Source organism: Semicossyphus pulcher, unplaced genomic scaffold (assembly GCF_022749685.1).
Source record: "Semicossyphus pulcher isolate SPU_LCO1_2020_fin unplaced genomic scaffold, fSemPul1.0.p SCAF_25, whole genome shotgun sequence".
NCBI classification, from domain to species: domain Eukaryota; kingdom Metazoa; phylum Chordata; class Actinopteri; order Labriformes; family Labridae; genus Semicossyphus; species Semicossyphus pulcher.
Window position 1 is genome coordinate 7,054,671 of NW_027211699.1, and position 14,201 is coordinate 7,068,871.

The 14,201-nt window shown below is 44.2% G+C and overlaps 2 protein-coding genes across 2 annotated transcripts; both read left to right on the plus strand.

Moving 5' to 3' along the window:
- The first annotated feature begins 98 nt into the window (after positions 1-98).
- On the plus strand, positions 99-9,338 carry ccdc134 (coiled-coil domain containing 134). Its single transcript, XM_069676029.1, has 7 exons — positions 99-344; positions 3,517-3,650; positions 3,841-3,962; positions 5,885-5,969; positions 6,452-6,633; positions 7,793-7,864; positions 8,121-9,338. Exons 2-7 carry the CDS (start codon positions 3,548-3,550, stop codon positions 8,244-8,246), a joined length of 690 nt encoding a protein of 229 aa, XP_069532130.1. The 5' UTR covers positions 99-344; positions 3,517-3,547; the 3' UTR covers positions 8,247-9,338.
- Positions 9,339-9,438: 100 nt separating this feature from the next.
- On the plus strand, positions 9,439-13,742 carry LOC138604194 (uncharacterized). Its single transcript, XM_069676061.1, has 2 exons — positions 9,439-9,585; positions 10,939-13,742. Exons 1-2 carry the CDS (start codon positions 9,564-9,566, stop codon positions 12,975-12,977), a joined length of 2,061 nt encoding a protein of 686 aa, XP_069532162.1. The 5' UTR covers positions 9,439-9,563; the 3' UTR covers positions 12,978-13,742.
- Positions 13,743-14,201: the final 459 nt, after the last annotated feature.

Below are 14,201 nucleotides of genomic sequence, written 5' to 3' on the forward strand. Positions count from 1 at the left end.
CACACTCTGGTGGCGTCTCAGCTTAAGTCGTCCGTGCGGAAACAACATCCTCCTCCGTGTTTAGCGCCCGCTGGCTGTCATTCGTCCAAGGCGAGCCAGCCGGTGCGATCGTGGCGCTGGCGGAGTGGAGCAGCGAGAGTCGCATGTAAATGAACACCTCCACCTCCTCTGGGTTGTTGTCACCTGCGGATCCAGCGGGGCAAACTGACGGTCCCGTCCCCCTTGTTGGCGAACTGACCTTTAACGGCTTGTGTGGAGATAAAACGGTTAAACTGCACTACTTTGGAGCAAACGCTGTCGGCTAATCGCTGCCTTGTGGTGCCGCCGTCTCTCGCTACAACACGGTGAGTGAACCGCGAGTTTTGTGGCTGTAATGTTCAGCGCTTTAACGGCTGCATCTTCTGTGCTGGCCGTCGGCTGAAGGATCCCTCGGAGCACACAGCTGCGATAACAGGCGCAATCGATTTGTCGATGAGCGCCTTCAAGTATTTGGTTAATACCCAAAAAAGCGCTCCCCTTGAGGAAACCTTATATAAATAATTGTGATGTACTATTACGGAGCACAAGTAGATACGGTCTTACATCACAGCTTCAGACTTAATCATCTCAAAATTAAGAGAATTCCCCCATTAATGCCTGTAGACAGTCGCGTGGCTGAGGGTAACGGGTCAGGTAGGGGACATGCAATCAATTAAGCAATCTGTAATTGATGGTCCACATGACAGTCTTTATCCAGACTCTGCCATCACTATTACGCATGTCCGTGGCTCTGCCTCTGCGTGAATGATAACCGGGGGAGAGCCTCGCGGAGGGAGAGTGAGAGAGAGATGATGTGTCAGCCCTTGAACCTCAAACCTCCCCCAGCAGCCTGGTAGCCTGAGGGGAATCTGGAGCCACTACTGCTGCACCTCCAGCTGTCTGATCTGGCATCTTGCTTGTTCCATCCACTCCTCCACAGCTGGTTGTTTAACTGTTTGGACTCTTGAGTCTAGATTTTTTTTTTTCACACAGGGAATTCAAACAGAGTGGAGCTATTTTTACACGTGTTGTATTATTACATATGCACGGCTCTCTGACAAACCTGGATAGCCCACACAGGAAATCAAACTTCAGCCTCTCTGCCTCGGGGGATTGTTGTTGGCGGAGAAGAAAATCTCCTCCGGCCAAGAGAATTACGTGGGCTTACACGGTTTCAGCGAGAGCTACTCTGCCTTCAGACATCCCCCTCGGCCAACACACCTCTCCCAACTTGAGCGTCATACTGACAGAGTAAATCAGAACCAGGCCCTCCCACATTGGAGAGTGAAGGAAATCCCTCCAGTCCAGGAGTCAGTGGGGGAGAATGTAAGAGCAGCTGTATGCACTGAGCTGATGTGTGGGGGGAATAGGGATCATCTCCTTGCTGCTATAATGACCCCGGGCAGAAATCCCCCACATGGATGTTCTGTTTGTGGTTTATCTGTCAAAGGTTTAATTTCTCCCTAAGCAGCATGAACGCTGCAGTGTGTCACAGTCACTCTCATTCGGTCAGATATAACCAAGAGTAATTTGAGCAAAGTGTGAGTGAATGTGACTTTGATGTGTTTTAAAATGACCGTCCTGTGTAATAATGGCTGCCTGCTTACAGTTAATGGATGCATTTAGACTCTCGTTCCTGTGCTGCCTGTGCCACATTAGAAATGATTGATCCACGCTTAATGCCTTTTTTATGCTTCTTCTGAAAGTCTCAGCACTCTGCCCTGTTGCGCAGAAACGTTAGCAGCCGGGAGATGCACGTATTCACTGCGTTTAACTATGCTGGTGTTAACCCTCTGGCTCATAGCTATCTGTCAGAGCTACATGGCTGCGTGAAAGCACACAGAAACATCAAATAACCAGACAAGCGGCTGCCACAGGAGACACAAAGCCCCCTTTCCTGGGCTGTTTTCTAGAAATATTGCCTCTTTCGACCGGCACTTAAGGATATTTAGTGCAGCATTTCTCAGAAAGCTGGGAAGCCACCCAAAAGATGTTCTCAGAATGCACAAATTGGCCTTAATCGAATATTGTCTTCACTCAGCTGTCTTCAGGAGCACTTTTTTCCCTGCTGACTCAGTAAGAAAAAACTTCTTCGACGGTTTTATTTTTAATACCGGTGACCACAGAAACCTTATAAAGCGAAAGTAGCTGCAAGAAAAAGGGAGCTTGTCGGCTTTCATTTACAGTCTCCCGTGTATTGGCAGGTCCAGGAGAATATTATGAGATCGACTCGACGATATGAGTCTTTGGATGGCTGCCACGCTTTTAGAGGATGTCCTGTAAAAGCAAAGCTGCTGTAAAACAGGGGAGAGGTTTAGTATGAAATGATTGCTGTTGGTCCATGTTATCATCACACTGAAGAGGGACGGTGTATTTCTAGGAGCTGTGCTTTTCCCCTGTGATTTGAGTGAGATGCTCAAGGAGGCTCATTCAGTCTAAATTAACATTCATACCCTGAGACGTTTGCTCACTTCGGAGTCCTTCAGATTCCAAAATTGGCAGACGGGCTTGTAAAGATTACTCCTGTCAGTTGCGAAATCAAGTCCCTCGTGCTCATTATCCTCTTGCACAGCCTCGTACGCCTCCTCTATCTTGCTCCCGCACTCCAATCTGTGCGTCTTTCAGTTTTAACACCATGTCTTCGTGAAGGTGGATGAAATATTCACCAGGAAAGCTGTTGTGTCTTGCGTCCCTTCCTCTTCCTGCTTCTCATAATCAGACTTTCCCCCTGCATGCCCCCCAGCCCCACACCCCCCTGCATCCCTCCGCTGGTATCATTGATGGAGCCCTTGCTTAATTATGCATGTATTATGTCTTGTAGCTCTTCATCAACATTGTCTCCTCATCCCCTCCAGTTACTCGTGTTTTCTGCTAATGCTTACTTAAAAATTTGGCTTTCATCAAATTTTCATTTCAAGAGCTCCTATTTTTAGCTGTTGTATTTATCTTCTCACTAACGTCCCTCCCTCTCCGATGTATGAAAAGCCTTTCAGCAAAAGGAAGTTGCAACTGAATGAAAGGGTTGAAGAAGACCATCGCTTTGGACAGAGAGACCAGGGGGACCAGGAGCAGCGCGCAGAGAGAGAAAGTCTGGTACAAAGATTGCAAATGTTCCTCAGGGGATTATGCAAGTGCCAGACATCAGATGTGTCTTATAAAAGGAACATAAGGAGCCGCTCTTCAAATGTTGGCCCGCCTCTAGTGTTACATATTGACCACTTATCCCCAGCATGTCGCTCTACTTCACAGATTCCATTCATATCGCAGGAGAGAGAGCGTTTCTAGCAGCTTTGGGAGAAGAAAAATGGCTTCATGAATAAGAAAGGCATTCCAGTGAAAGCTCATTGTTTTGAGATGAAAGTGAAATCTTTGTTTAAAAAAGGAAATGTGTTCAGTTCGGTTTTCCTTTTGTAGCTGTAAACAGATTATAATCACACAACCCTTTTTGATGTTTAACAAGGCGAGGTATATCTGATGGCTTGTCTTCTCTGTGCTCAGGAGGGTGCCTCTCTGCCGACCCCTGCTGACCATGCGGAGTGTGTGTGCGGTGGTCCTGGCGCTCGCTGCTGCTGTCGTCAGCTCGGCCGACTCTGACACGCACAGGCTGAGACATGACTCCAACCTGGAGATCTGTATCCTTCTGCTGCCAAAGGCGCAGGCGTGCCTGTGGAGGAGAAAGTGTGCAAGTCACTGATGTCTGAACGTATGCATGTTCATGAATAAGTATGTGTGCCTTTTGATGTGACAGATGGATGCATGAGTTAGCATGTATGAGTTGTGCCCCTGTGGAGACTGTGTCCCCTCCTGACCTGCTTTTATCAGACAAGCGGCTGTTTGAGACCAAGAGGAAAGATCAACTGAACGCACTCAAGAATCTGGTGGAGCTGAACGACATCAACCAGCAGTACAAGATCATAGACATCATGCTCAAAGGACTTTTCAAGGTAGGGTGTGTGTGTGTCTGTGCCCGCTCACATCATATGCCCCCAAAGTCTGTGGGCAGCAGCGAGCACACACAAGGCCACGAGTATCAAAAAAAAAAACCCTGACAGCAACAGTTATTTCTAAGAGCTCAACCTTCTCCTGCTCTCGGCAGATTGACGGATAAAAAGGTTCGTGGCTCTACAGAGAATCAAAAGCCTCAAATCCAATGATTACATTCATCAGCATGTTTCCTCTCATTCGTTCGGATGTTAATTCAGACTCAGCTGCTCGGTGTGCCATTCAGCCGCACTAAGCTCCGAGCTTTTGCTGTACAGTGTGCTTCAGTTTCCCGGAGGATAGTTATCTATGCATCTGCGTGCCTCTCAAGGACAACTAGCATAGACAACCTTCAGTGGCTAAAATACATTGTCAGCATTTCTATAGCGCTGTGTGTGTGTGTGAGACAGAGTGCGTAACAGAGTTCCTGCCTGTATCTCTTCCATATTCTCCCGTGGACACTACACTGAGTCTAATCTCAGTCCTTGTGTGCTTTGTTTGTCTGCTTCCTCTTGACAGAATGTCCCCAGTTTAACTTTATTATCCAAACTACTTTTCTCTAAACCTGATTTTATCTGAAGTGTAAAGTTGTGTTTAGCACATTCGCTGCTTCCCTATAATCTCAGCACTGACACCTGCGTGTAAAATATCATGATATGAATACATTCAGTTGTTTCCAGCTGCTTTAAAGGAACAATATGTTCTATATTTACTGGAATTTATCATAAAATGGCGATTAAGGAAACTAAATTGAAATATTGGCTTCTCCAACAACAATGCTGCAGCCAGTTTATTCTCCTGAAATTTCCATTCCAGTGCGGAACGTCTGTGTGTGTTTTGGCCGCGATCCCACCCACTGCCCATTTCGTCACCCCAGGTTGCCAGATATGAAACAAACAAAGTGGCTCACAGGTCTCGTTGCTTGTCATTGTCAAAGCGCACGTCTTGCGCTCGAGTACGTTCAGTGTCCTCAACCTAGCAACCCGCGTTATCTTCGTGTCGTACTAGAAGCGTAACTCTGTTTGGGAAAAGAGTGCGTGAGTGCGGGTGGTGGAGCAAGTGAGTGAGAGAGACAGGAAGTGAGTGTGTGCGCATGAGTTGATCGGAGCGGATCAGCGGAGAGCGTTATCGGTAACTGAAAATAACAGACTGTACAGTAACGCCGGGGACACACCGGACGCGGAAGTGCCGCGAAGTGCCGCGAAGTGCCGCGAAGTGCCGCGAAGCGGAGCCAGTTTCCTTTCGGCTCCATGTTAACCGATTGTGTTGTTCACACCAGACACGCCGCGGCACGCACCAAAACACACAGCAAACAGAGAGAGAGAGCATGAGAGAGAGAGCATGATGAAAAAACAGCTCCAAATGTGAGTAAACGACAGCTGAGGAGCAGAGGCGCTTGTCGACCGGCGCGGAGAAATGCAAATCTGGTGTGAACGGAAGTGTTCCGGCACGCGCGCGATTTTCGTTGCACGGCGCTTCGCAGCGCTTCCTCGTCCGGTGTGTCCCCGGCGTAAGGCTGTGTGTATAATAAAGCCACGTTCTCCTCAAGACTGAAGCCGCTCTCCCATGTCTTGCTTCCTGCTCTCTGCTGTGTGAGTAAAGTGACGTGAGTTAGCCCCGAAGCTAGCAGCACCTTCGGCCCGGAGGCAGACCAATAAGTCTCCCCTGTGCCGACCATGGTCCGAACGCTGAAGCAGGAAAGGCTAACATTTGTGTCTAGGGAGGAGGGGGCGGAGGAGACAACGCTCTCCAATATTTTGAATTTGGACTGCAGTACCCTTTTTAGACACTAGTTGTCAATGTTGCATATTGGTCCTTTAACATAACTTTAGTCCTGAGTAAATATAGTGAGGCAGGTTTCATGGGCGTTTTTCTCATTCTTCAGGTGTTGGAGGACTCGAGGCAAATCCTGGTTGCGGCCAACATGCAGCCTGATGACCCTTTCCCAATGGACGATAAGATCAAAGACGGTCTGACTTACTTCACTCCTCTCTTTCTCTTACTCTGCTATATAAACCTTTTTTTATTTCGCATCATATCTCATGTGTCTTCCAGATCTGTTACCGATTCTGTCTCCACCACCTCTGACTGACAAGTTTGTGCTGTGCTCTGTTACCCGTCTCTATCAGCTCAGCCTCTGTCACTCTGCCTTTCTCTCATCTCCCTCCTCATCATCTTTTTTTGGTGCGAGTGGGTGCCATTAATATCTGCTCGACTGTTTGTCTGGATATGTAGAACACCGTCTTCACTTTTTGCGGGTTTATTCAACCCACCTCTGCCATCATCTATCAGAGTATTCCCTCTTTGCTTGAGCTGGACTCATTGCTTTGTCCTATTTATCAGCATGTTGTGTGTGTTTAATCTGCAGTTACATCTTCAAAACGTCCAACTGTTTTATTTATTCTAATTAACCTACCTCTTTCTCCTTTTTCCTCTCAATATATCTCCACAGCTTATTCCCATGTGGTGGAGAATACAGCCTTTTTTGGTGATGTGGCGCTGCGTTTCCCCCGCATCGTCCACCACTACTACGACCGGAACGCTGACTGGGGTGGTCTGCTCCGCTGGGGGCTGAATTTCTGTAACCAGACGGGAGTTTTCACAGGAGGAGCCCACCAACACGTCCTCACGCTTGTAAGAGCAGGCATACACTTCTTCTGTCCCTATTGTAACCACTGGCTTTTGCCTGTATTGGATTTGACAGCTGAAGAGAGACAGGAAATGTGGGGAGTAGAGAGTGGGGGGTGACATGCACCACATGATCGTCGGACCAGGAGTCAAGCATGCGATCAGTGCGTCAAGGACAGTGGCCTCTGTGCATGGGGTGCCTGCTTAACAACTGAGCTAAACCAGCGCCCCATTGTATCCACTGTTACCTGTTGAATCCAGATTTGTCATAGTCCTCTGATATCTTCAGCAGTGAGGTTGTAACTACAAAAGCTCTGCACCTGACTGGCTGAATTATATAACATTTGTAAGATGATGATTGTATAACAGGAAAAACGTGTTTTTCTGGTCACGTTTAAGAGCTGAGGCCTTGAAATGAATGAAATTATTTCTGGATTAAACAGTCGTAGCCCCACCGTGAAGAGAAGATGCAGAATTACGTATAAGTGCATGAAGAAATAAATCCTTTTCTCTACAGCAGAGATAGTGAGAACAAATATTGCACCAGTTCATTGCGATACAGTGCACAGCGGTAAGCAATACTGCAAGACTGCTGCACAGACGTGACAGAGCTGTTCAGTTTGTACAGTTGATCTAGAGATTTTAGTGTAATATGCTTTATTAAATTGTGCAGTACATCATCATTGTCAGCTAATAACCTCCCTGTCATCGCTGCAAAATGTCTTCATTTGTCTTAAAACATGTCCATGGTGCATTGCCGCCTTTGAAAAACCTAAAGGAGCAAAGCACATAAAATGGTATTTCCTATTTTAATGTGCGGGTTAATGAACTCGGCTCTTGCAGGATTTAACTGTGACCTTAGCAATGTGCCAAGAGGATTATATAGTGGATTAATTCTGAGACTCAAAGCAACAGCAGTTTGCACCCCTGAAAGTGTGCATGCAGCCCTCATCTGTCCCGCAGCAACCCCACTCTTACTGTCTGATCCCCTCCTCTCTATTTGCTCTGAAGCTAATGATAAAACTGCTTCCTAAATTGCATCAGAGCTATTTCCATAAACTAAGCCATGTAATAGTTTCTCATTCCGTATCTCTTTTGAACAAATGATAATGTGCCCCCTGCTCCTCTTTTCCTCTGTCATGTGTCTATTCTGTTAATCTCTCAGATGTCACAGGAGCTGGGGATAACGGAGAAAGCCCCCGACTTTACAAACCCGTACCGCACAGAGAGAGATGATGTGAGTACGATGCATGCACGTATTTCCACACTCCCCCCACCTACTCTTGTCTTTTACTCATAAAGATTGAAGTGACCCCCTATTTAGCAGCAACAAGTAAAGACCTGTAACACCCAGGGGACCCCCAAGTTACAGCTTTGCAACTAGTAAAAATAGTAACAGACACATGTTTGCATATCAAACTGTTTTCATAAAACATCCCGAAAATAACATCTGATGAAAATCTGCCTCTCTGACTCTTCCTCAACTGCTTTAGGTGCTTCACACTGCCGAGGCTTTCCAGAAGATCCTGAGGGAGGAGGAGAAGAGGAGGAGGAAAGAAGAGAAGAGGAAAGAGATCAGGAAAGGGCCTCGCATCTCCCGCTCTCGCACCGAGCTATAGCGCTGCACCTCGCTGCTTGTGGAGAGCCAAGGAAGGAGCATACGCACAGTCCACAAGGGGTGGCTTGACTTGTAGACTCAGATGACAGTGAAGGAAATGGAAGCTGTCATCGCTTGTACAAAAGCCTGGTGCTCTTTTGAAAACGAGAAGAAGCCTCAAAGTGACACAAATAAAATAAAAAAGAGGAAGAGGTTTGTCAGTTTCTGACAAAGGCCTGAATCGCTCCACATCTGCAGCGATGCATAATATGAAAATCTAAAGTATAAGAGGTCAAAGCCTTCTCCAGAATAGGAGTTGATAAGGGAAACTCACTTTTGATAACTTGAAGTTATTTAACGGTACTTTGGAATATAATTAATTTTAGTGCAATTAAATTTGCTTCAAACTTTGCAAGTCCCCACTGTAATGTGTCTGGTCTAGATTAAATGAGTCTGAAACCCATATGCTTCAAATGTGTTTGCCAAATATAAATTTCACCTCACCTCATTAAAATTCAGCCAGTTTCTGGTTTGGTAAAGCTTGAGTTTATGATTCAGTTTTGTTTTTGTTAGTTTTATTTCCCTTCAATTGAGATTCGTTAGAGAGTTCTCGAGAGATGTTTGTGAATAGGCAGAGTAATGTTCTTATTGCTGCTTTAAGTTAAAGGACACAACTTGTGGTTTGTTTACCTGAAAGAAAGTAAAACGGTTTATATTTTCATTGTCTTTTTGATGATTTTATTTAATCACCATCAAAGGATATTATTTTATTTTTGCATAATTTGCAATATCTTTAAAACCATTCCTCATTCGTTTTTCAGTTTAATGAGTCTCAGTTAATAAGAATTGCTTCTGTCAACCTTAAATATAGTATATGACCCTTCCTCTAGCAGCTCCACACCTTTCTGTGTCCAAAATTTTTATTATTATCATTTATCTTTTTATCTTTGCTGAAGTTGACATATTTTAATGGTTTAGATCTATGGAATTGAGATTGGTGTAATTTTGAAATAGTATTACGACTGTTATTAAATATATATATGTATATTCAGAGACAGAATATCATTGCTGCAGAATGAATAAGCCATTTTGTTATCAAATTTACTGAAATAAAGCGACTCTGATGTACAAAAATAGATGTGTGCGTTTGTGTGTGCAAGTGAACATATCAGCCAACAGAGGGCGGGCGGCCGTCACACTTTCTGCACAGAAAGTCCAATGTTTTTGTTTTGTTGAGTTTGAGCTCAACACGACATGAAGCTTTGTTAGCTAACGATACATCCAGAAAATGTGCATGAAAGCTTGAATGCAGAGAGGACACGACCTCTTTTAGGACGAGATGTCCTATAACGTGGACTCCGGTAAGATTATCTGTTCTTCTCGTGATTCTAGCTGTTTTCGTCACAAGTTAGCAACTTGCTAAAGCTAACTCGCTAACGCAGAAGTAGCTGTCAGTGTCCTAAATTAGTTATGTAATAGCAAGAGTACAGCAGGGCATTTAGGATTAAACCTTGATCTCTGTATTTGGTTTTATGTTTAGTTGTAGGCTTAGTTTTCATTCGGTAGTACTCTATATGCGGTAGTATATGAGTTTTAAACATTGACATGGTAACGGTAGCTTGAAATTACTTGAATGCAACGTTAGCTTGTTCTGCTAATTTAATCAAACTACACTCTGTTTTGCTCCTGCTAAACTTTGCACGTGATTAATCCTGAACATTTCGTAACCACTTCATCAGTATATTTGCACATTAACAATTCTGTACACTGTATTTGCACATTTACAACTCTGTACGGTACATTAAGACCTCTCCCTCCTTGTAATGTTTGTTTACATTTAAGATATATATATAAGTTTTATATTTTAGAGTTACTTAAGTAGGTTTACTTTTCAGAGTTTATACAGTATTTTAGATTAATATAGTTGAGGTTATTATTTATTTTTGCTGTGAGAATTCTTGTCTGTATATTTTCCTTTCTTCTACTGTTAGGGTTATTTTTACTGTGTAGTTATTTTCTCCTGTGCTTTATTCACTTCGATAACCTGCTGCTGTAACGCCAAAATTTCCTAGTTTGGGATCAATCCATCCATCCATCCATCCATCCCATTCAGATGTGATGTTGGGTTTCTGTCCAGAACCTTCAAACACTGACTTTTCTAGGCTTTTTGACCTTTTAAAAAAAAAAAATGTTTACATAAAATGTTGTCTTTCAATAACTTATCATCTTATATTTTTGTACTAAGGCGATCTATATGAAGTATTTAAGTTACTTACAATGTATATATTTTACTTTTTTTAGTCAAAGTTATGTACATTTTCATTTACATTCACTTGTTTTAAAAATAAAACATAACACGACAGTTACCAAGAAGTTTTTCGGCAAAACAGTATTTAACTCTCAGTTCATGGCATCAACTTTATCTGCAAAAAGAGGGGTCTTTAAAATTAAACAACAGTTTAGTGGGTTCAGTCAGCTTTTAAGTTAAAGTAAGAAAAAGCAGGATATGTTTATATATCTCATATATATCGCCTTCATAAACCAGTCTACATTATCCTTCATCTTATCGGTAGTCTATAGTAAGCAATGACAGGAGCCCATGAAATTAAAAACAAATCCATCTTTACATGAAGTGGTAGAGGTTTGAGCCAGGATAACGTTTTCCTCGCCACCAGTAGCAGGATGTGTAGTTACTGACACTTTCTGTTGTGCAGATGTTCCGCCAGGGGATGAGGAGGAGAAAAAGAGTCCTGCCGACATGGAGGGGGAGAAGGAAGAAGAAAACTCTGAAACCAAATGGGGTGAAGAACTCAGGCTGGTCCTCATCGGAAAGACCGGCTCTGGCAAGAGTGCGTCTGGAAACACCATCCTGGGTCAAAGGCTGTTCCTATCACAGATCAGTGCCAGCTCCGTCACCCAGGTTTGCCAGCTTGGGAGCACTGAGCTCACTGATGAAGTAGTCAACGAAGAGGAAGGCCAGAGTCACACACAGAGGAGGATGAGGAGAATTAACGTGGTTGACATGCCAGGTTTTGGGGACACTCATCTCAGTGTGGAGGAGATTCATGCTGAGATAGCCAAATGTGTTTCTCTCTCGGCCCCCGGGCCACATGCTTTCCTCTTGGTCGTGCCAGTAGGACGATACACAGACAATGAGAACCAGGCTGCCTGTGAGCTGAAGCAGATATTTGGGGAAGAAGCACTCCGTCATCACACCCTGGTTCTTTTTACCAGGGGTGATGACCTGGACAACATAAGGATCGAAGAGTACCTCAGGGAGACTGCACCTGTTGGGCTTAAGGCTCTGATTGACAGCTGTGGGGGCAGGTACCATGTACTCAACAACAAGGACCCCAATAACTTAGCGCAAGTTAAAGAACTCTTAGTTAAAGTGGACAAGATGGTGAAGCAGAATAACGCAGGGTTTTATACCAATACCATGTTTTTAGAAGCAGAGGCTGCAATCAGGGAGGAGCAGAAAAGGATGATGAGGGAGAGAGGGCAAGCAGAGGGGGAGGAACAAAGGGGAGCCAGCTGCAGCTTGGAAGAACAGGCTAAACTTCCAAAACGAAGGAAGTGTGACTTGGATTCAAACAGAGCAGACGAGACTTACAGAGGATCACAAGGGGTCAGGAGGAGGGGGTCGGACAGAGGAAATGAAGAGGATTTTAGGATGGAGAGATGGACAGAGGAGAGCAGACACAGCACCTTCAGCTTCCTGAAGGACGGAGTTGAAAGATGCAGGGACAAGCTCAGAGGCAGGCGCAGAGATGGCAGTAGAACCATGAGCAGGAGACGGTCTCTCTGTTCATCCTTGACTCGGATGAGGAGGGAGGCTGCCCTCTCTGCCAAGGTTCTGGGGAGAGTAAAGATCCTGGTGGCTGCTGGAGCCACAGGCATGGCCGTTGGGGCAGTGTTTGGGGCTGCTGCCCCTTTAGCAGCTGCAGCTGGGGCATCTCTTGTGGGAAACTCTGTTGGTTTTGCTGCAAGTCAGTTTGCTGGGATGTCTGTAGCAGGAGGCACAAGTGTTGGGAAAGCTGTGGGGGCCATAGTGGCAGCAGCCTCAGGTAAAACTGCAGTGGCTCTGGGGGCAGCAACAGGTGGAGTTTTGGGTGGTTCTGTTGGAGCCCTTGCTGGTGCTGAGGCTGCTACTCCTCAGGAAGGCGCTCTGGATGCCCTGGGGCAGGTTAGTGTCTTAGGAGCCTCTGCTGTTGGGATGGCAGCAGGTGTGGGAGGCACTCTGGGAGCTGGTGCTGCTTTAGGCGCAGCTCTGGAGGGAGCAGCTTTGAGCACAGCAGCCCTTAGTGGACCTGAAACTGCATCAGTAGTAGCAGCGAGTGTTGTGAGTGCCTCTGTAGCTCAGAGTAGTTTAGCTTCAACTGCAGGACAGCATGCAGTGGCCACTGTAGGAGGTATGAGTGCTCCTCAGTGTGCTGCAGCAGGAGCCGCCATTGCCCAGGAGATGGCTGCGACTGTCCCAGTGGCTGCTGGGTCTCACGGTGCTGTGTGTGGGATAACAGGGCCCAGTGTGGCATCAGTGGCAAACACAGTGGTGTCAGACCCATGGGGCACTTTTACAGCAACAACACGCATCCTGAATGCAGTGGCTGAGATAGGCAAGGTTGCAGCAGGCATAGCCCTGGCGGGTGGTTTGGTAGTGAAGGTGGTAAAGGAAAAAGTCAGATGTGGCACAGGAACAAGAGAAGCCAGTGAGTCAGAGAAGAGGTCTTATGAGATCTACTGGAACAAATAGGTGCAGGCTTAGACTGATGTCATCAAATCCAGTCAACTAGATCATTGTGCTGTTTTTTCCCTAGACTAGTGATGACTCACTAAAGACAGATAAAATACCATGCATGAGTGTTAACAAAACTGCTACAAGAAAGGGGAAATTATAACTGCAACAATTCGTTGGAAATGTTAAAAGCTGTTAAGTGACATTTGTGTTGCTGTGTGAGACAAAGCATATGAGGTGTACAGTCACAGGATACATTTGGTTGGTTTGGTTCTCAACTTAAAACACATTTTGATCTAGATTAGCTGTGTTTCATCTTGTAGCTGGTTGGTTTGGAACTGGATCTGATATCCTAACAAAAAAAACAAGGAGAAAATAAAGAGAGACATTTGGAAATGTGGGTGTCAATGTTCAGTTGTTCTAAATCTAAATGAATCGTATGAATTTCATTAATCTACACCATTTTTTCTTCTGCCCTTCGTAAAGAAAGATCCCAAAACTATGAAAGAAAAATAAGAAATTATTATGAGCACCATATTACAGTATTTTCCGGTTGATTGTGTTAATCTGATTAATCCTAATGGCAAGAAGGAGAAAATGAACAAAAGGCTGATTATTAAACATCTACTTTTGTACTGACTGATAAAAATTGGTTGTATTGCAATATTGCACTTTCTGTAATTTTTTACCTGGACAAGACTTATTTATGTATCGAAGTATAAACAGTTGATTATTGTATTAACTTTGTTGCAGTGAAATAAAAACAAAATCATCATCCCTCCATTGCTTTTATATTTTGATTTATTTATTTATTTTTTGGCTTAATTTCTTGTCTTCTGTTTTTGATGTGTTAGGCTTATTTGTTGTATTATTAAAATAAAAAAATATTGTGTATTAAACTGGCAATATATAGTTGCCTTTAATGCATTTTTAAGTGGGTAATTCTTCTAATGGAACATTTTTAAGTTACTTCAAGATGTACTGTTAATATATCAAGAAGTTATGTGTCATTAGCTCTTTGAATTGACAGCAGGAACTGTAATTTTTGTTAAAGGCTATTACATTTTCACAGGACAAAATATATTTAATTATTAAGTAGGGATACATTGTCAAAATAGGAATGGTATTGTGTGATAGCAGAAAAACGCATATAATTTGGTTAATTAATCTTTATTATTTGTACTATTTTGTTTATTGATATGTTTATATGAGTGTATGATATCATTGTTATTTCTACGGTGT

Coding starts and splice junctions, on each gene's coding strand:
- ccdc134 (XM_069676029.1), top strand. CDS start 3,548: ATGCGGAGTGTGTGTGCGGTGGTCCTGGCGCTCGCTGCTGCTGTCGTC. Junction 3,963..5,884: donor TGCTCAAAGGACTTTTCAAG/GTAGGGTGTGTG, acceptor CTCATTCTTCAG/GTGTTGGAGGACTCGAGGCA. Junction 7,865..8,120: donor ACCGCACAGAGAGAGATGAT/GTGAGTACGATG, acceptor CAACTGCTTTAG/GTGCTTCACACTGCCGAGGC.
- LOC138604194 (XM_069676061.1), top strand. CDS start 9,564: ATGTCCTATAACGTGGACTCCG. Junction 9,586..10,938: donor GTCCTATAACGTGGACTCCG/GTAAGATTATCT, acceptor TCTGTTGTGCAG/ATGTTCCGCCAGGGGATGAG.